Here is a 13327-nt window from a genome sequence, read left to right as displayed (position 1 = left end):
AAGGCTGGGCTTGGGCATGATGAAACGACGATGGGCGATACAGTACAAGCTCATTCCCTCAGCTCTGCACGATCACGCGGCCAATCCTTAGGCGGAGTCGGCCATGTGAATGGCTTTCGTCCGGCACAGGACGACCCAGAGGATTCAGTCTCCCTCGAAGCATCCCCTCCGCAAGAGCACCGCGCATGGTCCCGTCCAGATCCTGCTGTATCAATGTCAATGGAGGAGGCCGCCTCAGAAGTACCTGCGGCGGAACTTTCAAGAAACCCATGTGGAAAGCGAAAGGCAAGGCAAATAGATAACCCACGGCCATGCAAGCGTGCAAGAGGCCATTCGGCTGGGTCTACCCGGCACAAAGTGTCTGTACGCCTCGTCGAGGTCGTCTTCAGGATTACGCCAGTTGCCCAACACTTCTGTTGGAAGCGACGATGTGCATTGTGGGATGATGGCCTTGGGCAAGAATCATGGACTAGTGAGGACCTTTCGTGCTATGTGTTAGCAGGTCTGCCTTTCCTGTCGTTGGTTGTGCGGCCGAGCGGCTATGGGTTCCCCGTACCGCTTGCTTGGGACGAAGAGTCGCATAGGTTCAGCGGGTATAATGCCATGAATCGAAAATGGGTGCGTATAACTTGTGATGAGATGGCTAGGATGTTGGCGGACCCAGACGTCGGGGTGATGGTTTCGGGATAGGAAGTGAGCAGGTTACTGGCCCGCGGAGGGGTATACATTGGCAGCTGTTGATACTCGTTGGCTACACTGAGGCCAAAGTATGAAGATCAGAGAGTGACCATAAGGCAATGGATATGTGTGACAGCTTCCCAAAGCTCTTATGCGATGGATTTTCTAAGCGGTTCCATTGATAAATCTATGGTATCTCGCTCTCCTAGAAGTAACGAAAACGCAGGATGTGTCTGGTGAAGGGAATATCCAGGCCTGCATGGCCCTCTATGCGCTTCGTATGCTTTACCTGCTCTTATCCTCCGCCAAAATTGGCGACGCTGTCTGCTGTAGTACTAGCTCTTGCATGACCCCCATCGACTTCTGAAGCAGGACAAGTGCTTTATGTATGTTTGCAAGTAGCCTGTAGAGATGTCCAACATCGGAGGACGATCGCTCCTCTGGGGGGAATCTCGACGTGCTGGACTCACCCTCGTCACCGGTCGAGGGGCTGTGCTGCTCTGATATAGCGAAACTGCTCTTGCGTAAGTGATATGGCAGGAGTACCGGTCATCGCCAAGCCAGACTTTCGTAGGGCTGCATATTTGGCTTTAACAGGTACCGCTACCGCTAAGCCCTGTACTACGGTTGCCTTGGAGTCAACAGTGGATCGGTGGATTACACCCTGGATAGAAGGACAGCTTTGAGCTGGCTGTCCTGAGAGTCATTCTACGCTTATCCAAGGCTCAGTACATAACACCTGTCGCAGACACATCGACTTCAACCTCTTTACTAATATAATCTATCATCTCACGGTAGTCCATGCCAAGCCCTTTCGTAAACCGATGGCCAAGGGCCATCTCTATTGTAAGTCGGGGCCAGGACGGTTGGAAGTCGTCGTCGTTGTTCCATATCGTGCGTGCGTCGATCGGGCTCGGCGGACTGCGCGGCGACTGCAGGGGATGGCTTTAAACTATTTCATCATTCGTCGATCCTTGAGTAATCATGGAAAGCAGTTGGTCGTGTTGAGACTTCGACAGTCGGGGGGCCATCTTGATGGTCTTATTCGGGGGCTTATCGGAAACGAAACGTGTAAGATCGCAGGTTGGGATGGCGAAACAAGAGGGCCGCGGTTAGGCTATTGATCGAAGTCACAGTGCCCGTGGCGCGACGGTTTCCTCTCTTTTAGTGTCTATAGGCCTAACCTTTAGTGGGTACTTAGCTAGACCACGGGGCCCTATCCACTAAAGTAATAAATAGGTGCGTGGACATGGACATGGACAGTGCTTTCCACTACTTGGGTTCTTTGGTCGGGCCAAACTCTTGTCTGACGACGTACTTTATAATGAACGGCGCAACGGCGAAAGAAAATCCATTCAGCTCGATACCAGTCGGGATACAAAATCACACCTCGAATTGACCAGAACGCCCTGTATTCGCCCCGTCGCGGTTGGTTATAGCATTTAACATGCCATGATGCTGATTGGACGGCAGCGCTCGCAAGGTTGCGCGGGGTCGCGCGTCGCAGCAATGTCAGCCCCATCAGGCTGGCGCCTCACTCCTTCGAGACCGTAAGGGACGTCTGACTTTTCGCAATTTATCCCACGAACATCAAGACTCAAGTAGTTGCTACTATATAGGAGCCAACCATGGACTTCAACCGCGCCGTACCGACGAACGGCCACCAGCCACGGCGACCCGCAACCCGTCGCGACTTCGAAATCGCTATAATCTGTGCCCTCGTCCACGAAGCCGATGCCGCGGAAACCCTGTTCGATCATTATTGGGACGATGACGGCCCGCCCTACGACAAGGCCCCAGGCGATCCGAACGCTTACTCGACCGGCGCCATCGGGCGACACAACGTCGTGTTTGCACATATGCCGGGCTTGGGCAAGGCGAACGCGGCAGCTGTCGCAGCTCAATGCCGAACAAGTTTCCCCAACATCAGACTTGCTGTGGTCGTTGGCGTCTGTGGAGTCGTGCCCTTCAGTCGAGATGGGCATGAGGTCGTGCTCGGCGACGTCGTCATTAGTGATGGCGCCGTCTAGTACGATCTCGGACGACGCTTACCTGAACGCTTCACGCGCAAAGACACGCTCCGAGATTCGCTAGGCCGACCTAATACTGAGATTCGTGGCATATTAGCGAAGTTGCAAGGATTTCGCGGCCGAAAGACGCCAAAACAAGTTAACCCGCTACTCAGCCGTCATTCAGCAGGAACCTGGTCTTGCAGCCCAGTATCCAGGTGCCCAGTATGATAAGCTATTTAACACTGCGTACCGTCATGTTGTCGACGGGAAGTTTTGCGACGAGTGCGGTTGTGACAAGCCGTTGATACACCGGAGCCGCCTCGACGAGGACAGTCCGCCGCCTGTTGTACACTTTGACTTAATTGCGTCAGGCGACACAGTGCTCAAGTCGGGCGAGGATCGCGATAGTGTTGCTCAGCAGGAAGGGGTAATAGCCTTTGAGATGGAGAGTGCTGGCATTTGGGATATCGTTCCGTGCGTGGTGGTTAAGGGTGCCTGCGACAAAACTATGTAGGCAAGAGTTTCACCAGCTTCATTTGCCGATGCCCCTCACAGGGAGCCATGTGATCCCACTTTACTGTAGCCTTAAATGAGCCACCAAAATCGAAATGGTGCCTAACGAAGATAGCCGTCGACGCTACTTGCAGTAATCCGTAGGTGCCACCAAGGTTGCTTACCAGCAGCTATCGCCCGCATTGCCCAGGCTGCTGTCTCTCCTTAAGGGTAAAGTCCTAGCTTTGCTGAGGGCAGCGACGCCAAACTGGATTGAGGGACTGAATTCAGATTCTGCTCCCTCAAGCGATTTAACCCTCCGATAGGGAGCACGTCTGCGGGCAACTTGATCCTGCACGTCCAAAATAGTTCCTGACTGGCAGGCGGAAATGTTCTCTTGTACTCAACGCACGAGTTCCACATGGGCACAATGCAATCCTCCATGGCACGCCGCTCACAGAACTCGCCAATATCCACGGGGAGACAAAGCACAGGAGCCATACAGTAGAGCAAGTGGACTTGGACTCACGGCGTTACAAGAAGCAGCGACAACGACTGACAGCTAAGCAGTATAGAACATATGTAAGTTTTCTGTACATGGTGATATTGATAAAGGAAAAAAGGTCGGACGTTGGTGTTACACACACAACAGAAGCTCATTATCGCCTTCGGAAAGGAGACCACAGTTGCAGGTCGAGCTGCACCACTGCCAGCAAGGGCTGAACATAGCGTGCAGAGTACTGGCTAATGGACCGGAGCTGAATTATAGTTCGACAGAAGCATAGAAGAGCTTTCGCTTGTGATATTTTCCTTACCCACATCCTCACCCGAACGGCATAACGCCGAGACTGGTCCGAAGGTCGTCCAGCAGTCCCACCATCTTCTTCGCCAGGATGTCCCGCTGCAACTTACGCTGGTAGTCCTTGTAGTAGTCTGGCGCGCACCTCATCGTATTTTGTCTAAACTCGCCTCGACGGCCGGGGAACGACTTTGCAGCGTTTGCCCCTAATCTGGGAGGGCATTGCCGTGGTCGAGTCGACATGATCGACGCCAGGGGCCTTCTGGCCGCCACCCGGCCATCCATCGCGCCGTGGTCAGGGTATCTTGTGGGTGCTGGTCGGCCTGCACACGTCGCGGCGGTCGACGTAGCGTTCATTGTCGGGCTGGACCCGGTGTGGGCGGGCTGCCCCTCCACTGTCGGTTGGGAGCCTAGGACGCCTGCTTTATGATGAGCATCACACAGTCAGTCGGCTATGCAGTCGATAGACGAGAACCAGACTTACCTTGTGGTCTTTGCGATGAGGCCAACTGCCTCGCGCCCACCTGCCTCCTGGGACTGTGGGGAATGACAGTCCCGCCGTCTTCGTCGGGGACGATGTCGTAGACAGACACAGGCTCCGCCCCGCCAACAGGAGCTGCTGTCATATACTCGGGGTCGCGGAAGTCGTCGGCGAGAAGACGTACTATTTGATCAGCTGGAAACCCACTCTTGTGCCTGAAACGGAAGTAAGCACAACGCTGCTTCAAACGTGGCGGGACGAGATGGACAATTTGGTTGCTCCCAACCGTGATTCTGTCTTGGAAAGCCATGTGGTGCTGCAACGTTGTGATCAGTGGCTGGGTACTATCATCGGAGAAGAGGTTTTGGACGGTGCGACTCACTATAGGGTCCAGTGGGAGCCGACCTTCGAGCCTGATAGCAATCTGGTGGACATGGCGGAGCTACTCAAGGAGTGGAAGCTGAAGCTCCGAACGCGGAGTGGACGATTATACACGGAGAGAAGAAGAGTAGGGATTCGCAGGAAGTCCGGTCGGGGCCGAAGCCCAAAGCGACGGGATAGCACCGCGGAGTAGAGGAAACTCACACAATCCATCAATTACGATAGCCACCAGTCCCAGACCCATAACGACTTGTCCATGTTGATATAAGACTTGGCGTGAGGTTTCCCTTCTTCATATTCCACTATCTGTCTTGGGTTAATTGCCGGTTCGGTCTTTTGTCCCAGTCGGCAGAGGGATGACAACAGCGCTACGGTCTGCGTCTTCACTCACGAACAACGGATATCCAGCCTCTTGCGGCGCGACACATAGGAAGTAGGGTGTGTTTACGGACGACAACGACAGCTCAATAACAACATGGGTGCTGGACAGTGACACAGCCACTTTTGTCACTGTGGCTAGTGTGCTTAGCCACCCCCTTAGACTCGGTGTAAATGCCTGAATGAATTAGCAGCCTGTTCATTCTTCACCCAACCTGGATATTGCTGGGAATGAATGTTGCATTCTTTTTCGAATTCATGCCTCGTAAAGGATTGTGCTTATGAAGCTTTCTCGGCTTTTACATGATTAACTGCTGTCCAATCTACCAGCTCTAGGTTAGGACTGGGTGAGATGTACAGTCAATGAAGGCTTGATGGTTCAGCTAAAGACCCCTCGTTACGGTCGACTCAAGAGCTTATGGATCGCTTTGATTGATCCTGTCGAAGACTTATCCGATCAGTGTGGGTTTGGTTACCGATTGCCTTATCCCATTTTATTCCCCAAGCTCCACATTTCTGCCTGGGACAAGCCCGAAGTTGGTCCTATCCCTCCGATCAGGTTGTATACCAAATTTCTCCTTTCAGCCGTACCGCATCGAAACAGTGCAAGCTACCAGCCTTGCCGGCCTAGATCTTGACCCCTATGCCCGGATTCTCTAGCATCTGGACGATCTGATCTGTTGCGATCTCGAGTGCCTTTCCACTCATGTGGTCAAACCCGCTGAAGGTTCGTGTGTGCTCGTCCCAACAAATCTGGACAGGGAATCCATCCCCCCTTGGTCGCACCACAAGGGAGAGGTATGGCAGGCCAGCTAGTACATAGCACCCAAAGTCCTCCCCATCCCACGAATCACCAGACGCACCAGTCCATAAAGCCTTGCGGCCACACCACCTGATGCCTTGTTTACCATGCCCGAGATCAAGGGCGGCTGAATCGAGGCGCACATATACGCCATTCCAATGGGAGCGCTTCACGCGTTTCTCCCGAGTCGAATTCTTGGACTGTCCTAACTTCCGCTTCCGGCAAAGGGGTGACGTCACTGGCCCAGGTGCCGGTGGCAAAGCTTTGTTTTCGGTCACTCGCGTTGCAGCGTCTGGGGCGGGCTCTCTATGTGACTTTGGTGACGTTGGTGTTTTCGGTGTAGGTGCAGCTTCTCTTGTGCTTCCTGTTGGATACAAGGAGTCCGTTGTGTTGTTCGGTTCGCTAGAAGGTATGGTTGTCGGTTGAGAGTCAAACCAAATCTCTTCGTCGAGCAGACCTGGATTGCTGTCAAGGAATGCAAGAACATCACCTAGAACCGGCCTCTCTTGAGAGAGCTGTTGAAGAGTCGGTAGCGATGATAGATCGACAGCTGTCGGCTTGTCGAGGGATAAACATGCTTGTTCATTGTCGCCATAACCTGGAATTGCTGCCGATAGCTCCTCAGGCTCGAAAGAATCGAATTTAGGGAGTAAGAATGTCTCGAGAAGGCCATGCAGCCAGAAACTGCTTCCTAGGTCCGCGGCCAGCATGTTCTGGTTGATTGAAATAGAGTTTGTCGTCGCAGCCCATTTTTCAGTGCCATCAAGGCTGACTACGGGATATGTTTCTGCGAACATCTTGTGTATGTTTCTGGGAAGACAAGTTGGAGGTTCAGAGACGGAGACTTGGAAATTGCCAGACATTTATATTCGCTCACCACGGCCTTGTCGTCTCAGTCTGTTGTGGCAGTGCTCAGAAGCCTGACTCTCTCTCTTCTCTGCATCTCCTATTTACGACTCTATCAGCTGACTGCTACGTCAGACAGACTCCACTAGGTACCGTATCGTCAGCCTCGGGTCTAAATGGATACGGCTGCGGGTGACCAGATCAGTGTCATTTACTCAACGGATTGTCTTCGTTAGACGGTCTTGGCTGCGAATGACTAGATCCGTGCCATCTGCCTCTCGTGAGATCTAGACACAAGGTGAGAGTGTATCTTGAGTCCCCACATGCCAAGGAGAAGGGGTGGCTCTGGCCTGCCTCTGGCTAGTGAGGGGAATGAAACTCTGAATAGCATCAGTTCACTACGCAACATACGAATTGGCTACCTTTCAGAACTCATGACGTCCAAATTGGTGGCGAGGTATCAATGCCTACACGCTTGCTATTATAGAACGAGGCCATTTGATCAACAGTACAGTAAAAAGCCTGTAGAGGCTTTGTATAGATGATATCCGCCAATGACGTAACCAGGAGTATGTTTCAAGGCCACCCCATAAACTGAATGTCAGGAGGATCATTGGCCTTGCTAAATTGTTCCTACCATAAGGCGAATACAAGCGGCGGCCTCCCTTAAAGGGGCTTGTCTCTTCGCCATTCCATATAACTTGACAAATAAAGCCTCGCGGGTATAAATTCCACCTTTCTGTCTAGTTTTCTCCCTTCTTGGATCTCCCTGTGTCCGTCCATAGGGAACTAAGTCAAAGGGACTTCCATACCCTACATGTCGTAGCATATTGGCCTGGACGGAACTGAGTACAATCGAACGGCGGACGGCGGAAAGGATGGGGTTTGGCAGACGCTACTACAATTTATGATTCAATGGCGTGGGCGACGAAGGACTCCATAGCATTCGGGCCAACCCCTGTCTTGCACCGGGAGGTGATGTTTTTGGCGAGAGGCATGGGCTGGCAGCGACTCACCTCGACCGAGTTTGGCGATGGCCACGATCCAGTTCAAGACCACGGGGACGATCAAGTACGGAGCCGGGGATGGTCTCGTCCAGGGAGGTGGAAGAACCGTTGCGAGGCACCTTGCATGCGTTTGAGAGCGGACAGTGATCGTCATCGCCACGGCGAGCGGCATTTGAATCCGGGTCGTGAGGTTCCTTAACAGCTTGGTTCCTGGCATGATGTTAAACACGGATAGAAACCTAGCGAGTACCTGATACTCTACTGGAGGCATGCCTCAGAAGTAAATCACGAACTCGACTCGGGTAGGTGATAGACTAGAATAGCATCTGCGAGACGGACCTCATTTAAAACACGACCAATGGCCTGATCCAGCTCAAAATTCCGCGCAGGACATGTAGCAATGACTACTACAACGGCCTAGCGGCGGCCACCTCGGCGACGGCCATGGCGAACTCATAACAAACATGAGTGCGCTTATGTTTGTAGAGCGAGTTCGTCGTGGACCGAGGCGACCACGCATGACAATTACGTCTATTCCTTGAAGATACGTGGAAGAATGTATAAGTAAGCGCATATATACGCATCAATCAGTAGGGGCGTGATTGTGGTTTCGGCATGGGCGGGCTCCTGGATGTCTACTAAAACAAGTTTGTATATGTCTACTACATTGTAATCGACCTCGAATTTGTCATCACGGTCCTCACCCAACACTCGAAGAGGATCCAACTGTATCAAACGAGGCTGCGCCGGGCGGACCGCCTTTTGATTTGCACGCTGTCAACCGCCACCCGGAGGCCCCTTGCGCCTAGTAGAGGATATACCCTTCCTGCAACGAGGAGTTCTGCTGAGATTGCGTCAACAGGGTCCTGCTCGCAAAAAAAAGCCCGTTGTCATCTCGCCCAGCCTTGCCCCTTTCTTGTGGAGTATACGTAAAGGTTGCTGGTAGCCAGCGCTGGAGCGGCTGTCGTCGGGTTGATTAATACGAGAATGCTCTTGGAAGCAGGGCTGACCGCCTCGCAATGCTTATACGCACATGGTAATGAACATTCGCTACATCGCCACGCCGATACTGTCGTGGGCCTCCTCCTATCTTGGGGGACTGCTTCCCCTGGGTCTCCTGATCAACCATACTGAAGGTTGACGTGCACAGCGACCGCGTCTGGTTTGTGACGAACCAGAAGTTTGTGTAGATCATGGACCTAGGAGTTGAGGTGCACCTGGCAAGGCAAGGCGTCGGGAGACTGCTCTGGGTGGACCTCGGTACCATAAGTCTTGCGGACAGGGACATGATGAATAATACATTGAATAACTGATTATGTGGGCAGGGTACTGGCCTCAGAGATACACCTGGGAGCAGAAAGAGACTATCGATGCTGTAAACTTAGTCGGTGACTACTGGAGGGACTGGTGTAAACGAATCGCGGCCATAGGACTCCAAAGACATCATGTTAGTGTTCCACTTTTCGAGGGGAGTTACGATCGGGGAAGACCTCAGATATTATTCACTACGCTTGAAGTCTCAGTCTTGACAAGGGATAGATACAGATTTTGATTTTTTCTCTAGCGCTCTACCACCTGTAGCTCGGCTCCTCTGATCAGGGCATGCCAGCAGCAATATTTGCATATATACTGTCCGGATATTGCAGATTGTTTTGGCTCTGTCTAAGTGCACCGAGTGATGAATAGCTTGTTCGGATGAGGCTCTCCGTATCGTTCCGGTCCCCACTAGCCTCCCAGAACATGCTTCCTCCTAACCCCTTTGACTTCAAATAGTTTACCTTCGTCCTGACCATATCAGGCGTGTCGTAAGATATCAGCTGTTGGCTGGTATTGTCATGTGTGTATGTTGCCCCGGCGATGATATCGTTCTGTGGGTCCAGATGAGAACGGGGCAAGGCTTTGTAATCCCAGACGCCATCCTCCCAAGACCCCTTACCTACACCAGAATAAGGTTCTCCAGGGCCAGGGGTATTCTCGAATGCCCGGCCGTATAAGGGCATGCCGAGAATGATCTTCGATCTCGGGACGCCGACCGCAATATAATCAACAATGGCCGCATCCGTGGAGAAGGGAGTAGATTCTAGGTTCCGTGGATTGGGGTAAAGGTTCGCCTGGTGCGCACTCAGCAAAGAAGAAGAGCCCGCGTAATCATAAGCCATAAGGTTGAACGCATCCACTATCTGGGCCATGTCGAACAGCGGCAGCTTCGTGTACTTTTCATGACCGGCCGGCATCGCAGCTGTTAGGCGAAAATGGTATCCCGGCACGGACCGGGCGGCGTAGTCGTTCAGTTCAGCTCTTACTGTCTTCAACAATGCCAGAAAGTCTGCCGCCTCGCTGGCGTTCGCAGGGTATTCCCAGTCAATGTCGATTCCATCAAAGCCCCGTCCTTCATCAGCGATACCGAAGACTTAGCAAACTCAATGCGCTTCGGTTCCGTGGCCACGGCTGTGGCGAACCGCCCATTCAGGCTGTATGTCCACCCTCCAATTGATAGATGGACTTTCACGTTCCGATAGGCGTTTTTGAGTAGATAAAGCTGTTTGATGCAGCCGTAGGCATAGCTTGCAGAGGCTGGCCTCGCTTTAGGGGATCAGTATGTTCCTCAAGAGGCAGCTATGTACCGTGAGTTTACAAGCATCGGACCAGTTTATTTGGATGTCCGCCCATGGATCCGAAGAGAACCTGAAGCTCATTAGAGGGAGGCGGACTTAAAATTTACTATACTCACACAGTCCCGTTGTCTTGAACGTTCGCGAATGCGTAGCATATGTTAGTCATAACGTCGGCGGGCAATTGCTGAGGTCGGTAATCCTTGGCGTAGATACCCCTTTTCAGAATCTGTTAGCAGCCAATCTTTGAGTGAGAATCACACTACCGACCAATTTGCAAAATAGACAGAATTTTCGTAGCCGTCCACCCGTTTGTCCAGAGGAGAAAGACCAAGTGAATTGCGTAGGAATGAGCACGCCAGCAAGCACTTCAAAAGTTTTGCCGACATTTTAAGGACCTCGTGGTAAGGAACTTTTCAACTCGATGTGGATGACGCAATGGGAAGGTAAACAATTGAGCCAGACTCGACAAGGCCCAGTTCTTTATACAATAGGGTGTAATAAGGGAAAGAGCGTAAGCCAGAAGTAGATGGGACAACAGAAACCATAGGTCCAGGAATGGAAGTGTATATGTAATAGGTAGTAATTGCCCTTTTGGCCCCAATTAACGAGAGCAATATTCGCTTCGTCGTGGTTTAGAGCTTAAACCTGTCAAAGGATAGTGTGAGTAAATTAGATTCTTCGCCAAAAAGGGACTATCATAATATAAATAAGTTACAGTATTATAACTCACACAAAGCTATGCAGTCAATCTTTTCGACGATCGTCGGTCTCCGTGTGCAACGTCCAGATGGGGCCCGTCTCTGAGTACCTTCTTTGGGCCTCATACTTTCTGTATTGTCTAGGCTGGCTTACTGAGATGCTCATGCTTCTTGTTATGTTGTTGGCCATCCCGGGGACAACAGCTTACTTTGCATGGTTTACACAGAAAAGTCTTGGGCCAGTTTTCGAGAGAAGCGACACTTACCGCCACGCAGACGAAGCCCTCGCCCACCTCGCCTTCATCACAATATACTTTACCATCGTGATGTGGGGGATGGCTCCATTTCTTAGCATCGAGTCACGATTAACCAGACGAGCTAAAGAACGCATCTCACGGATCGTGAAACTGCTTACAGTTATTTGGACTGCATCTTCTATTCGAACCATCTACGTGGCCTGGAACTGGTCTCTTCAACTGGATGCGGTATTGCGTTGTACGTTAGAAAATCTTCGTATTTACTCGCTGCGGTGCATCCAACCCGATACTTGACTTGTCCAATTACAGCCGACATCAATCCGTAAGAAGCTGGCATTCCACTAATCGCGAATTTTGATGAGAATTTGAGAAACACCCGGCAGACGCAGCTATCGCTTTTTCAGGGTCGCTCCTAGTGAGCCATGTAGGCTTTTCTCCCTGAGCCGCATTCATGTAATATCCGTATAGCTTCCTTCTGTGCACTGGAGATGCCATGAAGGCTCTGCAAAGCAGCAGTCACGTACCCCTGTGGCGGACCCATGCCGCCGACAAATCGCTCGAGCTCGTTTGCAAGTGAATATCTGCCTGTGTTCATCTAGGGTCGAAACAACTGCAGTTGGTCCTGAGCAGGCCGAAGAGTCGTATTGACGCATACTGTACCAGAATTGACATCTAACCAGAATGGACACCCTAGGACTGGCCACGAGGATGCGAGATCATGCTGCTTCCGCCCTTCTTCAAGGTCTTGAACATTCTCACGCGCTCGTTCTAGTCCTTAGTCACAATATCGCTCATGAAATTCTGCAGGCATCTAAAATAGCTTAGGAACTGGAGAGTCAGTGGCGCGCCGGAATCATCCAGCGTCTCAATGGGAGGCTGAGAAGCAGCGCCGAAAGGGCTGTTCACGCCCGGGGGTGGAAGCGGTGCTGGAGCAGTTCGGGGGTGGGGAGTGGGGAGCAGCCGAACCAGAACTGGATCCTAGTCCCGGTCGACCTCGTTCTAATGATGTGGCTCTCGAATGCAGGGCCATAGGACGGAGAATGCCTCTGAGTCACAATCCACGCCAGAACACGGTGGTACGTTGCACACGTAGAGTCCGGAACTGACGGCAGCTGCAGATGAGCCGCTTGCTCACGAGTAGGCCAAAGATCCTCTACTGCTGGCAGCTTTCGGTACAGGCTCACTTCGGCCCTCTGCTCCACGTCTGCTCTGAGTTGTATGCTGCCAACTCGGCTCTCCCACGCATGGCTATGCTCGACAAGTCGTGCTTCGTCCAGAACTTCGCCTCCGTCCATAAGTGTAAGTTATGGATCAGTACTTCCAATTGGAAATCCTAATTCCGTGTAAATTGTGCTGGGCTAGCATCTATGTTTGCTGCTTCATTACTGCACCGCACGAACCTGAAAGGGTGGAGTTGCAAAAAATGCGGAGGTCTTTATTCTAAGGGCCTTTGGTCAGTCGAAGTTAGGTGGTGTTGATGGTGAACAGGCAAATTTTGGTGGAAACGGACGACTGATTATTGATCAGTAGTAAAGCTAGACCGAGGCCTGCACTCGCTGGACATGTTCCTCATGGGAATAGAACGCAAGCCTTAAGGAGAAATAATAGAACCAAGTCAGGGCCTTTTCTATTACTCTGTAGTCCTAGGGATTAGCAATTAGCTTTAGGAGCGCCGCACCAAGCTTAGGCTTCAGAAGGTGAATCTCAGTGGACTATTCAAAACTACGGTATCCCTTAGGTCTCTTCACAGTCGTCTTCTATGACTATCCTACAACGTAGACTATCTGAACGCAATCTTAGCAGAAGGGTCTATTGGTGTTGCGGGCACTAGTTCGGGGACCACATTAAGTACCAGCTTAGGTCATCGAATTTCAAAACAAA

General features: G+C 51.8%; 4 protein-coding genes across 4 annotated transcripts; 1 reads left to right on the top strand and 3 right to left on the bottom strand.

Moving 5' to 3' along the window:
• Nucleotides 1-2306: 2306 nt before the first annotated feature.
• Nucleotides 2307-3204, top strand: PG985_005502 (kinesin light chain; the record flags this gene model as incomplete). The annotated part of the gene is made up of 2 exons (XM_066825271.1): nt 2307-2707; nt 2811-3204. 2 exons carry the CDS (start codon nt 2307-2309, stop codon nt 3202-3204), a joined length of 795 nt encoding a protein of 264 aa, XP_066688431.1.
• An 801-nt stretch (nt 3205-4005) lies between these two features.
• Nucleotides 4006-5101, bottom strand: PG985_005501 (uncharacterized protein; the record flags this gene model as incomplete). Its single annotated transcript, XM_066825270.1, has 3 exons — nt 4006-4400; nt 4466-4677; nt 5064-5101. 3 exons carry the CDS (start codon nt 5099-5101, stop codon nt 4006-4008), a joined length of 645 nt encoding a protein of 214 aa, XP_066688430.1.
• Nucleotides 5102-5848: 747 nt separating this feature from the next.
• Nucleotides 5849-6820, bottom strand: PG985_005500 (uncharacterized protein; the record flags this gene model as incomplete). The annotated part of the gene is made up of 2 exons (XM_066825269.1): nt 5849-5862; nt 6130-6820. 2 exons carry the CDS (start codon nt 6818-6820, stop codon nt 5849-5851), a joined length of 705 nt encoding a protein of 234 aa, XP_066688429.1.
• A 2651-nt stretch (nt 6821-9471) lies between these two features.
• PG985_005499 (Chitinase) lies at nt 9472-10110 on the bottom strand (the record flags this gene model as incomplete). Its single annotated transcript, XM_066825268.1, has 1 exon — nt 9472-10110. The coding sequence occupies one exon, from the start codon at nt 10108-10110 to the stop codon at nt 9472-9474; it is 639 nt and encodes a 212-aa protein (XP_066688428.1).
• Nucleotides 10111-13327: the final 3217 nt, after the last annotated feature.

The sequence above is a fragment of the Apiospora marii genome, assembly GCF_038362585.1.
Source record: "Apiospora marii strain CBS 49790 chromosome Unknown utg000003l_segment0_segment0, whole genome shotgun sequence".
NCBI lineage: Eukaryota > Fungi > Ascomycota > Sordariomycetes > Amphisphaeriales > Apiosporaceae > Apiospora > Apiospora marii.
This window is presented reverse-complemented; position numbering and strand designations above follow the sequence as displayed.